The sequence below is a fragment of the Ambystoma mexicanum genome, chromosome 2p (assembly GCF_040938575.1).
Source record: "Ambystoma mexicanum isolate Mex_15411 chromosome 2p, UKY_AmexF1_1, whole genome shotgun sequence".
Taxonomy (NCBI): domain Eukaryota; kingdom Metazoa; phylum Chordata; class Amphibia; order Caudata; family Ambystomatidae; genus Ambystoma; species Ambystoma mexicanum.
This window is the reverse complement of record NC_090923.1, coordinates 61,842,353-61,860,486: the sequence shown is the minus strand read 5'-3', so window position 1 is coordinate 61,860,486 and position 18,134 is coordinate 61,842,353. Positions and strand designations below refer to the sequence as shown.

The following is an 18,134-nucleotide window of genomic DNA, read 5'->3' as shown; positions in this document are numbered from 1 at the left end:
TGATTTTACTTCTCTGTTCACCACCTCAACCTTAGATCTCTCAACTCTTCCTGGAAACCTAACTTCTCCCTGAGAACGTCTACGCTCTAAACGTCTTTCAGTTAAACGAAAATCTAACTGAACTACCAAATCAATTAGAGCATCTAAAGTAGTTGGTCGTTCCAAAACTCCAGCCAAAGCATCTTTTAATTCATATTTTAAGCCCCGATAAAATAAGGAAGCCCTCTTCTCCTCTGGCCATCTACTCTCTAGAATTAAAGTTCTAAATTGAGTGATATAAGAAATCAACTCCCTTCCTCCCTGACGCAGCTCCAGTAGTTCTCCATCTACCTCTAAAGAAACCTGTCTCTTATCAAACATCTTTTTAAATTCGGCCTGGAACAGGGAATAATTATTCAAAGCCAAACTCTTTTGACTCACCAAAAGACTTCCCCACACTGAAGCTTCTCCTGATAAATAGGATAATGTAAATGTGACCTTTGAAGCATCCATTGAAAATAACTCAGGACGACTTAAGAAATGCAATTCACACTGAGTCTGAAAAATTTGAAACTTTCTCGGATCTCCCAAAAAACGCTGAGGAGCAGCCAAAGGAACTGGCATAACTAAGGTTCCTAAACCACCCACCACTTCTCTTGGAAGCCTAGGTTCTTGTTCTTCCCCTATTCTCACCAACTCAGGTGGGTTTCCTGCACCTCCCGAAACTTCCACTTCTCTTCTAACTTCTATTTCTTGTATTTGTGTTACTTTTAAATTTAACTCATCCATTCTTTTATTAAGATTTGAATATTCCTGATGAGCCACCCGTAACTCTTCTCTGATTTCCCTAACCATTTCTCCCAACGCCTCCATGGCTGTCTCGTCGGGGTTCATACAGCTTGGGCAGACTTTTTTTTTATGGGCCTTTCATTCTGTCAGGCTGAGATCCTGGTGTCTGCGGAAGCTGCTGAGCCCCCGACAATCCACTCAAAATGTGGCACTCTGAGCTGATACTATAAACTGCTCAGTTTACCTCACTTCCAGGGGAAAGGGGGAAGGGACAAATTAACAAACACCAGGCTGGAAGCTATTAACTAGCTGGTTCTTCACCTGTAGTAAAAACATAAACATATATACACCTTGTTATTCATTGAGTACTATACTAACTTTAATTCTCAATATCCTTTACCAAAAAAAGTAAAAACCATACCTGGAACTTCTCTACAGAATGCCCAGAGAAGTGATAAGCTGACTAGACTTCCTCACTAGTTGACTTGAATCTCAATGATCACTCAGCCTTCTCAGTAGGTCCATGAATGTGAAATTAACTTTGCAGATATCTTCTAAAAACTCAAGAAGCTTGAACAAAGTCTTAAGTTCATTAAAAGTAAATGGAAGTTCTAGTGTTTCTGGAAAGTTCTTATATTTCTTATTAACTGCCTTTGAAACTTGCGACGAAAAATTTCACGTGGAAATATCTTGCACACGCATAAAAATCCAAACTGAGTGTAGAACGTACACGCGCTGAAAACCAAACCGCGGAAAAATGCACACGCGCTTATTCAAGGAGCGAGTAAAAAGCACACGCGATAATGTCCATTCCGCGGGAAAAAATACACACGCGCTTTATCCAAGTAGCGAATAAACGCACACGCGCTGAAGTCTAAACCGCGGGAAAAATCCACACGCGCTTATCTAAGGAGCGAGTAAAAAGCACACGCGATAATGTCCATTCCGCGGGAAAAATACACACGCGCTTTATCCAAGTAATGAATAAACGCACACGCGCTGAAGTCTAAACCGCGGGAAAATCCACACGCGCTTATCCAAGGAGCGAGTAAACACACACGCGCTGAAAGCCAACCACGGGTAGAAAAACACACGCGCTAAAGCATCACGTGACACAAAAGAGCTCGCGCTAGATTCTCAAGCGAAGACTTTCACGCGCAGGCTTCTGTTAACGGAAAAACCACACGCTTGATAGAAAAATCATAGTGTAACAAAGAAAAACAAACGATAGCACTAACGTTCTATTAAATGTCTTCATATGAGCTTGAAAATCAATTTAACTTTTCAACAAGAACATTAGATAAAGAGTTTTGAGTTTTAAAAGAACTTATCTTGTGAAGAGTCTTGGAAACTTATTTTCTTAGGCAACTTGAAATCTTCTTACTCCTGTCCTGTGCCAAAACGAACTCCATAAAGATTCCTGCTTACTTTCCAAAGAAGCCGCTCGACTGCTTGAAACTTGAAACCCCTGAACAAGTTAAGCAGGAGCAGCTTAGTACACGACCTCTCAGCTGGGCAAAGACGATGAAAGGCAGTTTAGAATGTTCACTGTCTTCCCTATAAACAATCACCAGCCAATTAGAATTTAGACTGAGGACCTCCATCTTGGCTTGGGGCATTCTCCATAGACTGCAATGAATGTTAAGGTCAAAATTGGCTGTTTTAAAATTAAACTCCATAAAAACTTCCCAAAACCTTTCTATACTAAATCTCCCCTGACCCAATGTAATTGAGAATATGCCACTGTAACCTGACAGTTCTACCGTAGTGGTATTAGTTTCTAAATATTCATTAGTTACTTCTGTAAGGTGGTCGACAAGATCAGGGGAGCCCAGATAGTAGCTATTCAGCCTCCATGATCTGGGGGGGTTTCACTTTGTATACGCAGTACCGTCATGAGGGGTGAGTGGTCTGAGATGCCTCGGGAAAGTAGGTCTGCAGCGGTCGCCCTGTGTATATCAATGCCTGGGAGGAAGAGATAGTCCAATCTGGACATGGAGCCGTGTGCTCCAGAATGGAACGAGTAGGCCTCGTCTATAGGGTGGAGGTGCCGCCACACATCCCGGAAGCCCAAGGCCGACGCAAATTTAGCTAATTTGGTGGGAGTGTTTGGGTTGCGGTCCTTTGTGTGAGTGCGATCCTTAATGTTGCACATGACATCGTTAAAATCGCCCCCTAAGATCCACATATCAGGTTGGTGTTTTGCCATAAGGATGACCAGATCGTCTCTCCCAGCCCTGGCGGGGGGTACACTGACGCGATGGCCAGTGTTTCTTCTCCCAATGCTCCTATGACCACCACATAGCGACCCCGGGGGTCTTGTTAAACTGTTAGCGACGTAAATGGGTCGCGTTTGTGTGTCAGGATAAGAGTCCCTCTGGATCCCATTGTGGATCCCGCGTGTAGTGCCAATCGGTAGTTGGTTTTATGAAAGAAAGTGCAGCTGGTCCCTGCTAAGTGTGTCTCATTTATCAGGGCGACGTCAGGGGAGTGCCTGTTCAAGAATTGCAGAACAAGGCGTTGCTTAATTCCGGACCCCAACCAGTTCACGTTCCATGTAATTATTTTGAGAGATCTGGGGCGCTCAGGGGTGGGTGCGTGGATCAGTGTGGACGCCATTTATTGTGTATAGTGCTAGGTTTGCAGATATTATGGGTTGCCTGTTGGAATTGGTATGTGTCGGCTTGTGCTAGGTGGTGTGATTCGATAGTCTTGTGAATGCGTAGTAAACGTGGATGGATACTAAAACAAGAGCAACATAAACTCGCCCATCCCCCCTCCCTATACTCCACCCCAACACAAAGTACCTGTCGCCCGAACATCGTTGACACTCGAAACTAGAGTGTCAGCTTAAACCTTGGAGTCCTGACTGGCAGGAGAGCAAAAGAGTCCCCTTGGGTCCGCAGCTCCTGCCGCCTTTGAACATTCCGTGGTTCCTAGGATTCACATGTGATGTTAGCCTCTCCTCGGTTCGGTATTCCGTCGCATCTCAATGCTGGTTAGCTTTCCGTGCCTCAGTTGGCGGGGTTTGCCGCCTGTTCCAGGATTGCTAGTTCCGGGTCATCCGGGTGCCTCCCGGGAGGGGGACGATCCGCCCTAGGCCGGGGTCTCCTTCCGTGATCCGTCGGTCTTGCCGTCCAGTCCCCTTCAATGTGCGTCTCCGCCCATCTCCAAGCCTCCTTCGGATCCGTGAAATGAACTGTGGTTCCCTTATGGGTGATTGTTCCCTTGGAGCGAGCCATTTGAAGGAGTGCGTCTCTGTCCCGATAATTAAGGAATTTGGCTATGATCGTTCTGGGCGGTGCGCCTGGTATAGGCCTGCCCAATGGCATTCTGTGAGCTCTCTCCACCGAGAAGAACTTAGAGAAGGGGTGAGGGGCACAGATGTCCACCAACCATTGCTCCAAGAAGAGCTCCATGCTGGGCCCTTCCTCCCCCACTGGGAGGCCAAGGATGCATACGTTGTTACGGCGCGATCTCCCTTCCCCCTCATCCACACGAGCCTCTAACATTTTCAGACGATTCAGTGTCTGTGAGAGCTGTTGATTGATGCCTCTGATGTTATCTTAAGTTTCCGAGATGCGTTGTTCCGCCTCCGCCGTGCGAGCGGTGAGTTTCTGCAAGTCATGGCGCAGAAAGGAGATGTCCGCCGCTATACTGTCCATTTTCATCTCCATCGAGGAGCAGGGGCTGGCGATGGCAGCCATCACGTCTCTCAGGGAGAGGGCGGTCTCGTCTTCGGGGGGGGCGTTTGTGGCGTGTGGGTCTGCGAGGCCTGGGCCTGTGCCACCGCAAATTGGTCCATCTTGCTTTGCATTGAAGCTTTTATCAATTTGTCTTTGCCCATCTTTGGAGGCGAGAGTTAGGTTCGCTAGTTTTGTGATGGTATTTGGTCCCAATGGCAGTAAGTTCCAAGGGGGTGCGTGCACCCGGGGGGGCCCGAGGCTGCTGCAGTGTGTGGGCATTTCGGTGCGCTGTGGATCGGGCACTTTAGAGTGTGCCGCGGCAGTCCTGGTCAAGGTGGACCAGTTCACTGCGCCACCCGTTATTGCCGAACCTTTCCCTTATGTCGTGGTCCCACCGATCCGACTGGCGGAGAGGAGCCCCGTCTCAAGAACCTCCCAGTATAGGTTAGCAGCCACTGAAGGCGTCACCTACTTTGTCACACTCCTGTGTAGGTGCGCAGCCTCGGGGCGCACCGCTTCCACCCCCAGTGTCACGGGCTGAGCCCGGCGTCCAGGATTAACAAGCAACATAGCGTTTGGGGCGCAGGGGGTAAAGTGTTCATTCACGGTTCAAGCTCCCTGCCGTGAGTGCCCCCACAATTTTGGGCCTGAGGGCCTTGTCCAGTTAGGCTTCTATTGTTTGGTCTGTTGCGTCGTGCCCCCACTCCCTCTCCTCAAAGCACACCGATGTGGAGTCTCTCCCCAGCCACCCACCAGTGCCCACTCTGCCTGTAATGCTGTTGTCACTGTAGGGCGGTGCCTGACCGGGTCAAACCTTATTTAATTGCCCTCACCTGTGGTGTGTTGATGGCGCTGAGGGAGATCAGTGCACCATGTAGTATCACGCAACACAGGGTCCTCGGTTCTGTGCGGCCCGCTTATGGCAGGATCAGTCCAGTGTGGGTGTGGGGGGCAGGTTTGCTTCTCCCCCCGGCCACTTATCGAGTGCCAAGGTGTTCTGCAGGGGGTCTGAGGGGGGGGAGGAAATGCAGGTGCACACCTCCTCAGCGGTTGCCCTCTTCTCAGGGCCCCCCTCTCCTATTGGAAATCACCGCCATTGTCCCGGACCGATGAGGGGCCTCCAGCGATTACAGTTTCAGGGCACTGCTACGGGTCTGTTGGTCCTCCGTCCGATGGCGCCTCTCGCTCCTGGTGCAATGAGGTCGTGGGGGGTTTGTGCAGCTGTGTTCTGCCGCCTGCTTTCACCCGAAGTCTTCCGGATATGACTCGGAGTGGGGCTTCCACCTCGGGTTTACTGGTGTGTGGGTTCAGGCTGGTGCTTGGGGGCACTCACCAGGCTTGCTGGCCACGGCGGCTGCACCCACGCTGTGTCCCAGGGTCCCTCGCTGTCTCCGGATGTCACGGTAAGGGGTTTTTCCCAGCTCGGCAGTCGGACCACAGGACCTCCGAGTGGTGGGGCTTCAATCCAGCACGGGGTTAACCCTTCGTGGGCCAGCTCTCTGTCCCGCCTCCGCTGCTGCTCCGGAGGCAGAGATAGCCGGTCGGCGGGCAGGCTGGCGTGTGCGTTCTGGAGGGGACACGGGCCGGTTCAACCCCGCCTGGTGTTTTTCATCAAGTCTGCTTGCAGTGCAGTCGGTCCTCGCAACCTGACAGGCCCCGAACTACACTACGCATCAGTCGCGGCCATCTTGGGAGCACGGGTGCCTCCTCCGCTCCGCTCTTCACTCGCCTCGGGTTCACTCTTGGGGCTGCGGTTTTCCTTGGATTCTGCATCCGATGGTGCCCCAGTGCGTCGGCTATCGATGCAGGTGTCAGAAGTATGTGGAACACTCAGGAATCAGGCTGTAAAAGGCAGGATGTTTGCAACGGCCACGGAGCAGATCGAGCTCACGTCTGCACCATTACGCTGCTGGCCATGCCCCCCCGACTACATATTTGTTGATGCAGGACTTTCCCTATTAACCACTGGGGTTACCATCACTTTGAGTTCGTGGAGTGACCACAGTACCCTTAAAACAGATTTTTGCCTCACTGTGAATAAGACCTATAAAGGAGGTTTGACCACGGGACAGGGTAAAAGACTGAGAGGGACTCCAAGAAACATTGATGTTTTCAATGGGGACTTGGAGAAAATCATTAAACTAACACCTTTGAATGGAAACTCAAGGCATTCTGTGAATTTGAAAACCTTCTGGGGGATTTACTTCATAGATCTTCCTTTAAACTAAGGTTTGGAGGGCCTGTGAATAAACATAGACATGTTTATGACCATAATGTAGCCAATGAAAAATCTGTAATGCTTTGGAAATTTAGATTGATAGGTAATTCCAACTATGAGTCACTCGAGAAAATAACCAGAATCAAAAGCGTCAGGCAGAGATATAAAAACTACTGCTGCTCTAAAAAAGCCCTAATGATGCAAAATGATGCGCAATCAATGTTGCATATTCTGGTGAAAAGAGATCTAAGGGCATTCTGGGAATTTATTAATTATCAAGAACTTCCATTAATTATTGGGCAGATGAACTGAGTCTCGGAGGCAAAATGGGTTACCTTCTTTTCAGGTTTGTATTGACTCCATATGGAGGGTGGCCAAGAGAACTATAGTAATGCTAATGTAGAGGGGATGGTAGGTTGGGCCCCTAACATTGAGTATGCAGATGTTCTCGATTAATTAAACAGTGAAAACTTCCCGTGAGGATGGTCCTATGGACTGACCAACAATACATTTTAAGGTAATCCTGCTGCTTGGGCCCAGATCCTCACCAGCTATTTGGGACCATTATAAAAAGTGGAACAATTACATGTAGAAGGCAAACTGCCTACGTAGTCCCTACTTTTAAGTGGGGGGGGATAGAAACCAAGCGAGGACGACAGACCGATAGCATTGATAGACGCAGACTCTAAGTTGTTCGCTTCTATTTTGCTATCTCATGTAAATGAACGGATGGCTAGCTCTCATTTATTAAACAAACTCCAAACCGGCTTCAGAGTAGGGCGCTCTACTAATCCAAATGGGTGGGTACTGAGAGTCCTCCAGGAATAGGTTGGGATAAATTTGTAGGGGAACTATATGTAGCCTCCATTGACTTGTCAACAGCCTTTGACAGTGTAATACGCACTTGTCTCTGGGCTAAACTGGCAAAATGGGGTATCCCCGGAGGTCTCCTTAAACTAATAATGGCTATGTATGGGAATGCAGGAATTCACGTAAGACTGAATTTAGAAGGAAATCTGTCTCGTCGGATCAAAACTCTGGGATTAAGAAAAATGTCTGTTTAATATCTACGTGTCGGATATTGGCAAGTTCTTGGAAGAAGTGGGCTTAGTGGTATCAAAATTGGGGATTCCATAGTTGCCTAAGCAGACGATTTTCTGCTACTAGACCACGCTAGAGTGGGTATGCAGCGGCTAATTAACAAGTGCACAGAATTTGCAGCAAAGAATGGGTTGACGGTTAATCCAAGGAAGACTCGAGTTTTGGTTGCGGCAAAAGGGAAGAGAAGGAAAATGTTGGGTTAGAACTTGGGGGGTAGACCTATAGAGATTACCCCAAAATATTCTATACTTGGTCTTCCCGATAAAGGACCAGCTGTCGAGATCTGGGCTTTGATTTTTTAATCAGAAGACGCTGCCGTTAGCAACCCAAAATGCTGAAAGTAGAGCAAAAATGTGGTTGATTCTCCACAAAAACTGCAGTCTCCTTTTATGAGGGAAAAGTACTCCTGAAATTAATATATGGGATGGAATTACACTAGCTTCAATTGCAGACTATTTTGGAAACTATTGAGGGGTGTATTTGGAGGAGAACATTGAAATTGCCCAATAACATCCCAATGGCGGCTATCCACTATGAATTATGTTTAATATCAATGAAAGTGAGGTCCCAATGGCGTCTGTTGGCCCTGTTCCGGTGCTTGATAGACCCCATCTGTAACACTTTATATGAAAACCTGGGTATTTTGGCGCTGCTCTCGGGAGTGCGCATCACCTCAGACAAATATTTGGCATCGATCCACAATACATGCAACCTGTTTCTTGTTGAATTAGATACAGATAGGCAGACTTTGGTAATAAACCCTGAGAGAGTAAAACAACTATTGTATGAAAGATATTGGAGTGACAAGATAAACAAATTCCATTTATATCCCTCTCTTAGCGATTTAAAGCATGAGTACAAAAAGTGGGGGATGATTTCCTTTATAATGACCCAGTTTCCAAATCGATATTATCACTCACTTCTCCTCAGACTAAGATGGAATATTCTTCCAAAAAGAGAGGTTCTGAGGAGAAGGAAGATAGTAGATTGTAGATAGCGAGAATTCCTTTTGTCGATTTTGTTTGAAACCAGAGGAAACAGGATCCTGCAAGCATTTATCACTCTCATGCCAGGAGTTACAGGTAATAAGAATGATCTACCTTGAGAAGTTTTCAAAGTGGGCAGTCAGAGGTGGTGATGCATATATCTGATGTATCTCAATTCAGAATAATACCGAGGCTCTGGCTGTAGCATCTTTTATGAAATCCCTGAATTTATACATCGACCCTGCACTGAAAGCTGAGACCTGAAACCCATCAGTAGTAGACGGTTAAACATGTGACGTAGTGAAAGGATGAAACCTAAGTTTTATTTGAGCCCCGGTTACTCAGGGTTTTGAATGAAGGTCATTACAAGTACATTTGACCGCCCCCTCACCAATTTATTTATTTCAAATTTGTATTTCAATTTTATATGATGTTTTCATTTAAAAGGTCCACAGGCTCAATTGTACACAGTAAATACACTATGTATGAAAAGGCTACGAATAATTGTTAGCTTTTATGATCATTTTTAACTTTGTGATAATGTAATAATGTATGTATGGATTTTTAACTAAGTTTGCATTGTATGTTCTTCATATTTAAAAGATATCTTGTAAAGGTTTCTAATGTAAACCAGATACAAAAAAAATAGGTTTACTACATTTATGTTAAACAACCAGATAACACATCATTGGAGAAGCCCACTTTGAGTTATCCCATCCTTAACACTAATGCATTACAAAATCCCCTTCTTTTCTTTAGAATACCTCTCTAGCACCATTAGGCATTCATCCAGCACCAACCCTGACATTGCAACCTCTTCATAAAGATACTACAAAACTATCCAACTCTCTGTGGTCCTCATTGGTCAGCATAATCACACAAGCCACCACCATCCTGACCCATTCCCCAGAGGTCACGAGCTAGGAAGTGATGTCACTGTAGGTCAATACAGCAACTGAGGTATACCATACAATTTATCCCACTGTCCATGTCCCCCCAAGCCCGGAGATCATGCCAAACACAGGCTCACCCCAGTGTCAGACAGCACTAAGAAATATCATGCAGGTTTTAATGTAGGTTATTGACTCAACTGTCCATGGCCTTTGGGAGAGTCAGGGAAAAACCTAAAGATACATGTCCCCCTTCTGATGCTAAACCACGGAAAGTGACATCACTGGAAGGGGGCATACTGGAAATAATGTTGTCTGCTAATGGCATCAAAGCCCATATCCCTTAGTGGTCAAGTCACTGCTCTGCTGTCCTTGTGTCCCCAGTAATCAACCTGCTGTAGACAGAGCCCAAATATGACCGTCATGGCCCCCACACGACTCTCAACATGAAAACAGAGAAACGACTCACTCTTAGGCCCATCACCACAGTCATCAATGTATCGGGGGTGTGAGAAACGCTATTCCCTCAGACAACCATTTAGACCATACCCAATCATTGATTTGAGCGATATGGAAATGACATTGATCAATCAAATCGACTGACTGCAAAGTCAGAACGTCATCACTGACATCACGATATAGCCGCACTTATACATGAAGTACATATTCATCTATTCATGAAGTTACACGGTCACGCAATACTTTATTGCATATAGGCACGAAGCACATGCTATGACACACGTAGGTAGACGACGGGCACACAACCATATCTCTATATTCATATCTTTTGCCAAAGCTGAAACCGTAAGATGTAAAGTATTCATATATTTAACTTGCACACACTTGGCTGCCACTAACATGGAGAAACCACAAGGAACAATATGGAAGCTATAGGCATCCAACGTGAAGGAGGAAGGAGAGACAGGTTTTGGGTACATGAAAAGGCTGACATGATAGCCGCAGCCAGAGGCAAGCAGAAACAAGGCACCCGAGCGGAGAGAGGAAAGTTCCAGTTACCAATGCAATGATCCACCTGCAGAAAATAAGGCTAGAATCGTCATAATTACAAGCAGGACAGGTTCATTTTGTGGCCTCGACACACATGATCCAGATGAACGTAACAATGCCCATTCAGCCAAGGTAGACAGAGAGGGCTGTTCCCATCGAACCAGAGAAGAAACGTTACAAGTGTTGCCCACAGACTGCTAACTGAATGCACTCTCACAGGCTTAAGTGATCAGAGATGGCAACATTAGGGAACACTTCGCACCGTCATGTTCATTCCCATTGCCTTGAAAAGATACACTCAGTCTGGTAACCGTCCAGGGTCCAAAGGATGAGAGCCCACATTCTGCCCAATCCAGCTTACCTTTCACGTGGGGATATAATTTGTTGCAGGGGCCAATGGTCTCTCTGCGACCCTGCATCATTGTAGATTGACACTAGTAGAGGTGGTCCTAGGAGGAGCCACTAGATATGGCTATCCAACATAAGAACTAACCCCTATTGCTCCTACATGTAGCATGCCCAAACTGACCAATGTAAATGTCTGATCGGTTTCTGGGATGGAACCTGAATTTGTGACGTCACACAGGGATAAACCCAGGTAACACACGCTTAGAAGACGAGAGCTGCAGAGAATACTTGTATTTCTGGAGTGATCCCGGTTATTTTTGTTTTTGCTAATAAAGGACAGTAACTTTGCCCCATGGCTGAGTCTTCCGTTCTTGTGGCGGGGACTCTTTTCCTGGGCCCAAGTGTTTTTTGCTGATAATGGGGGTGACTGCTAGAGAGCCCGGGCCACAGCTATACAAGGTGGCAGCAGAGGATGGTTGCTAGGATTTTTCAGCGAAAAAATGTCTCGTCCCGGTGCATGCCTGAGGGGCTGTGTGGCGACCCGTGGAAATCGATACCCAAAAACACGCGTGTCTGAAAAGAGAAGAGGTCGACAGTAGCCACCTTTGAAAGAAATTCCTGCCCGCTTCCCGAGGGACACCTAAAAGACCGGACGGCAGTGTGGCAGGTTGGGGGAGAGTCAGTGTCCGAAAGACCTCAGCGGATCACAGAGTATAAGTACAGACAGCTATATGGCAAATGGGGGGGATGTTCTGCTCAATGTTTGTGTTACGGTTTTGTGTTTCTGAGTAAAGGTTACCCGTTCTTTAGGTGGTCAGTTTAGGTGGTCAGCTTAGGCGGTCAGCTCGGTTTACGGACGAAGGAAGAAAACATATTATACAAAAGGTTACCTGTAAATGTAGCTTATGTTTATGGATGAAAAACATTTAAAAAAAAGATACTTATGAGTGAGGCAATTTAGCTTGGTTCATGGATAATTATGTATGGTTATATGGGTATATTGGTTAGTGGAAGAAGCTACCTTATCACAGAAGGTGGTTTCCTGATTTATCGCTCTGAGATGTATCCCTATAAGGCAACGCGATAGAAGAGGGACCACAAGATATAATGGTTTACCCTGTTAGGATACAGGAAGGCGGCCGTGTATATGTTATGTTGTATTTGTCATTATGTTTGGGGGAGTGTATAAGCGGACATATGTATTGAAAGATCGAGTATCGAAAATTCTTCCTCTACGGTAGTGGTGACGTCACCTGTAAGGTTGCTTATTAGGACTTGAGATGTACAAGAATGCCGTGGAACTGGGTGGGTAGTTTGCAGACTGTGGTTGAAAACCAGTGTTGTGCCATTGTGGCGGAGCTCGTGAAGCACACAAGTGGAGTTGCGATTTGAGCCTTCAGGGCTGAAAGACGCAGAGGTTGTGGTGTGTGGAGCATGCCTGCGTTTATGGTGGTGAGCTGGAGAAGCTAAGGAAAAGATTTGTTGCAATATATTGATTTAAAAGAGGAGTATCTTTTGGACGCAATGTTGAATTTGTGAATTGTAAAAGTGCAAGGTAAAATTTGGATGTGTCGAAATCCCGATTTGAGGTCAAGTAAGTATTGATAAAGTTTTACATAAGGTGACAAAAATAAGGGATACATCTCTTCAACATTTATGCAAGTCCCTCCCGCAGTATCAAGACAATATACGCAAGCATAGAGCGGAATGGACTCGCGACACAGTGGGCAAATTAGCAAAGAAATGGCCCAAAGACTGAAGCTTTTCCAAATATGTGCATGGGGGCAGCAGAGACAGATGGGAGTCCCATAGTATGGTGGGTTTGCGGGAGACCAGGCCACACAGCTCGAGTGTACAGAGACAGGGCAGGATGCATCAGAACAGGGGAATGCAGCAACAGACCACATACCAGAGAGAGCAGACTGACTATTGCGCTCAAGATCACATGGAAGCGCAGATATATGCACCACAACTGACGCATACCCAAAACATGCAAATGCAGCAATACCAGCCCATGACACTACAGACACAAGAACACATGCAGCCATCACAACCAGAACAGCAGGTACCGGTTCAAAAGAATATCATAACTATGACACATGGAGGCCCAACAATTGCAATGCGAAAGCTGGGAGGGGCGACTGTTGTAGGTGGCAATCCATTTACAGGGACTGTCATTATATCTGCAATAGGACAGCCCACAGACAGACCTGATGTGTTTGATCCTATATGTTACATAATCAAGATGACTGTGTAGCCCATCCAAGATAGGGATTGCCAGGAAACTGAAAACTATTTAAGTAGCTGGGAGCAAAGTCTCTCAGGTCTGGAGCTGGGTTCGGGCCATGTACACGTGATGATCTAGAGAATGTGAGTACTTACGGAAATGGCAAAATTCAGTGTTTTGGTAAAGCGGGAATAGTTTTGGGCAGAGGTTTCCAGTTTTACATTTCCTTAATTAAATGATCTGCAGCATATATCTGCACTCAAAGATGGTGGTTCCGGTCTAACAGGGAAAGTGTAGAGGTGTCAAAGGAGCCAATTTGTGGCCAAGGTCCTGGAACCTTGCTGTAACCTTACCTTTGAACTTACCTAGAGCGAGATCTGCAGCATTTCAGTATCTCTCTGTAAATCTCAGGCCCAAAACATGTCTATCGATTTCAATCGAGTCTCACCAGTAAACCTAAGAGCGATTCTCAGGTGGCCTATGAACTCAATGAAGACTTTGACCCTCATCCTAGTTGGTGTGCTGGCAAAAATAGTGATACAAGCTCACTCCCTAACCTTTAAAAGGAGGTGTTACTTCTCTAGCTTTTAATGGTAACATTGATGTCTGCCAAGCAGCGAAGTCCATCCTTTGTTCCTCCGGGCACAACTCTGAGAAATCTGAGGGCATCTTCACCTCTTTCCCCAATATATCCCCCTTCCAGGGGGCCAGGGAAAGGCCATCGCATTTGGATCCTGATTCTGGGGTGGATATGCAAGGGAGGATCACCTAGGTGGAGGAGACTTGGGGAGTGGGGATGAGGCACCCTTGGATGAGATGTGGTATTCCCCATTTCCCTTTCATAGGGAGTTAAATATCCCCGGGCCCCCCGGAGGTTTACAAGAGTGCCGGGAGTGCAGAACTGAGGCAGCGGAAGGAGGATACGGTGAGAGGTGGAGATCCCGGCTGAACTGCTAGAGTGAAGCAGACAAGAGCCAGAGGACCTGCGAGGAAGTGCCTGTCCCGCTGACAGCCTGCCAGTGGAAGAAGCAAAGCTGCTGAATGCCAGCACACCACAGATGTGAGACATCGCTGGAGAAGCTGAACCTTTTCAAGCGGGAGACTCGCAGAACCACTGTATGCACATTCAGGTGAGTCCACCTATTGAAAGGGGCCGGGACACCGCGAGTGGGCGGTTGAGCCGATACGAATTGTAGTTTTGAATACCGACCTGAAAGATTAAAAACTCTATAAGGAAGAACGTTGATGTAAAGAATGTGTTTGAAAAACATTGAACTTTAAGAATAAATGTGGCCCAAAGCAGCAAATGAATCGTAACGCAAACATTGGCCAGCTTGAGAGAAAGTTAAAAACGAATATTGATACAAATCGTGTGGTTGAAGGAAAACCTTAACAGATGAAAGTTGGGCAACCATCTATGGAGAAACTACATGCAACATTGGAATAAAAGAAATCCTTTAACCTGGCAGGCAAATAAATCAGGATCCAATGTAGAATGGAAGCAGTGGCAGAATGTGCTTAAAGGAACTTATGAGAAGTACCAAACATTGTATATTGGTTGCATGACCTTTAATGGGTGGACCGCATGGTCCAACAACTGCGCCTAGACCAAGGACAAATGTCTATTGAATATAAAGGACGTTTTGTGGTACAAGAAACCGGCAATCAAAGATATTGGAGGTTTTATGTTGCAAGTGAAAAGAACTTTTATTGTGTGAAGCATATGAATGCTAACAGAGGGGCTGGGACGCATCCCAGATAATTGAATATTGAAGACGCTGAAAGTTTTGAAAGTTTGGGGAAGGGAACCACTGTTGGATTGTGGACTGTCTTGAAGCTTGGGTAAGGGAACCCCTTTCTTTACATTGTGAACTGTTTTGAAGCTTAGGGAAGGGAACCCCCTTTGCAAGCCAGAAGCTGGAAGAAGCTCTAAACTTGGAAGTGAACAACACTTTTCAGTTTGACGGTAATATCCCTACACTTTATGGACAAATAGATGTGAGGGCAAGTATAGGTTTTGGACACAGACATTTACTTTAGACTTCCTGACTATCCTTAGTTTCAGTTAGGTAGGGAGGTCCCACCTTAGCATAAGACAAGATAGGCCTCTTCCAGCCCTTTTTACATTGAATAAAGGTGTACTTCCTGATGACTTCACGCAGCATACTACTATGGCACATCATAGCTTAAAGGAACCACAAGCCCCTCCCCATGTGTATAGGGTGGAAGCCCACCTTGTCATGAGTTCCTGGCTACACCACAGCACTGCTGTACTCAAACCACTGAGATGACCCCATCAGGGCCCTAGTTGTGCTACAATTGGACTCCTGAACACTGTGCACTCCGGCCCGCCCAAGTTGGAATTATTACAGTACAATTATGCCCTTCAATAACCTCAAAAATCAGACAACTGCATGAGACCACCCATCCTGTAGGTGCTTTGCTGCTTGCCAGTAGCAGATTGTGTACAATTCCAAGTCCAGAACCATATGGGTTGAAAATGTCACCTACCACCAAAGGATGGCCACTCAAAAAAGACCCCACATGAGTCTAAAACAATCTACCATGACATAGGCAGGATGAAAGACCATGGAGGCCAAACACTCAGAACACCCTGCTCTGAAACAATCTAATCCCAATTACCAAGACAAACCGCAAATGTTCAGAAGGGATGTGCAAATGGACCTTTAGCAACGTTGACAACTGAGCTAGGACAGTGAGTCCACCATCAACTTCTTGGAAAGGATCATGTCCTACAATGTGGTCACAAGTACTTAATGGATCAGCAGCTATGTCCAAGTCTGAGGTTTACCTCGTCTACTTTAGAAGGCATCAACCTCTGTATGACACTATGAACCCTCTATGGGTGATGTGACAACTAAGACTATGGTCCAAACATGGGCCATTCTCTGACAGCCACTCTTTCGGACACCCAGCACCTTGAAGCATCCCAGGGTAGTTTGGGGTGGCATTTGTGCACCTAACAAAATTCATAAGTAAATAGGCAGACAGACTGGATACAATCAATGCCACACTTAATACAGATTGTATAAGACAAAGTAAGTTCCTCCAAGCATACTTGCCTGTTTGTATATGAGATCAAAGCCTCCTGTGTCGCAGCTGCGGTCCTGCCTCCGATCGATCACTACCCGAAGAGTATCTTCTTGCACACTTTCGCATAGTCTACTTGTCACTGTCGTAGACGGTGCCATGGTGGGACTGGCGTTGATTTCAATCAGCCAGGGATGAAAGTTCTCTCCAAACATAAAGTCTGCCCCGTACAACTCAAAACTGTTCTTACGGAATTCCACCACGTCTTGCGCAGTCTGCATGGCATATACCACTGCAGCCTTCATGCCCGGGACGATCACCTCTGCCCAGACATCTCTGGATTCTTTTTCGTGCAGGTAGGACCGGAACTGCTCACTTGACCACATGTTATCTGCCGGGACCTGAGGGTGTCGCTTTCTGGAGTTCTCAAAGTGCTTCTGTATTGAGTTGTTGCAGAGGTGAATGGAACTAAAGAAGCGCAAAATAAAAAATGAAGATGTATTGATGACGTCGGACCAGAACATTAATCTTCCCTTAAGGGAAGCGTATTGACGTTTTTCAGGAAATCTGTTTCATGACCTTAGCAACAGAGCAATGAAGACTCAAGGGGGACGAGAGAGAAAGAGAGAGGGAAAGAGGGAGATGGTGAGAGAGAGTGAGACAGAGAGATAGAGAGAGAGAGAGAGAGAGAGAGAGAGAGAGAGAGAGAGAGAGAGAGAGAGAGAAAGAGAGAGAGAGAGAGCGCCTATAATGGCATCACATTCAGAATAAGAATTGAATAGAACCAAAATTCATATAACTCATCACATCAATTACATGACCATATATGCAGCAATGAATTACACCATTCCTCCCATGTACAATGTCACATTCAACAGATCTTCCTTGATGACATCATGTGCGTTCCTTAAGAGATAACTATACTGATCTCATTGGAAAACTATTCTATATTGCTCAGCACTTTGTGATTTGATGAGGGCCAAGCAACTTTCTGACCCTGTCAAGGAGGTGCCAAAGGCCCCAGTGAAACTGGGTCTGCGGCCCACCAAGGACCACCTGTGGTAGGAGGCCTACCAGGGCAACAGCAGACACAGACCTACTCCAGAGGTGGTGTGTGGGTATTGTGGGAGTTATCCCTCCCTCGTTCCAAGGTATACATTAGGGCATGCATATATATTGGTGCCTCTTATCTCTGACCCGATGACTACTGGCTTCTGCCCTGGCCAAGTCTTTTTCTCTTTTCTTTCAGGTGGTTTCCGAGACACTACATCTACTAGAATGCACCAGGCTCCTGAGAACACTGGGATGGATCATGGACCCTGGCAGCCCAGTGCAAACATAAAACATTGGGACTTCAAGCACCTGGGACCACCAGACAAGATCTGGCCTGAAGCAATAGGAACCGACTTGTTACCCTAATAGAAATGAACTATCCTTCCCCATTCTAGAGACAAATGTGAGACCCAACAGCTAACCCACAAAACCCCAAGACGGGCTATAGGGGAGCAGTGAGGCAGAGGAATCAGAGCAAGAACTAGCAAGCCACTGCCAAGGAACACGTAAGACCTAGGAACACTCCACAAATCCTCTTGGTGACTTATCAAGTGATGGGGAAACACAGCGAACAAAAGACCCTAATGACTGCATGGCAAATATGGAGGCTGAAAAGGGTGCTGGATTAAAGCCCCTTATGAACAACATGAGATGGGAGGAGTTTGATTAGAGAAGCTAGAGATTGGCTGAGGGATGCAGCTGACTCAGGTAGCCAATGAAGCAGAGAGAAGCTTCCAGGCAGGAAGGGCAGCAGAGTCAATTGTGTGTGAAGGAGAGGTTTCTGGGTGAGGGTGGAGG

The 18,134-nt window shown here is 46.4% G+C and overlaps 1 protein-coding gene across 1 annotated transcript in view; it reads right to left on the bottom strand.

The window, feature by feature from the left end:
- Positions 1–18,134, bottom strand: part of LOC138567708 (tubulin tyrosine ligase 3-like) — a 673,617-nt gene that overhangs the window by 59,279 nt on the left and 596,204 nt on the right. Inside the window, exon 18 of the mRNA XM_069646178.1 lies at positions 16,316–16,751. Within this exon, the coding sequence (XP_069502279.1) occupies positions 16,316–16,751 (436 nt within the window). The remainder of the gene's footprint in view (positions 1–16,315; positions 16,752–18,134) is intronic.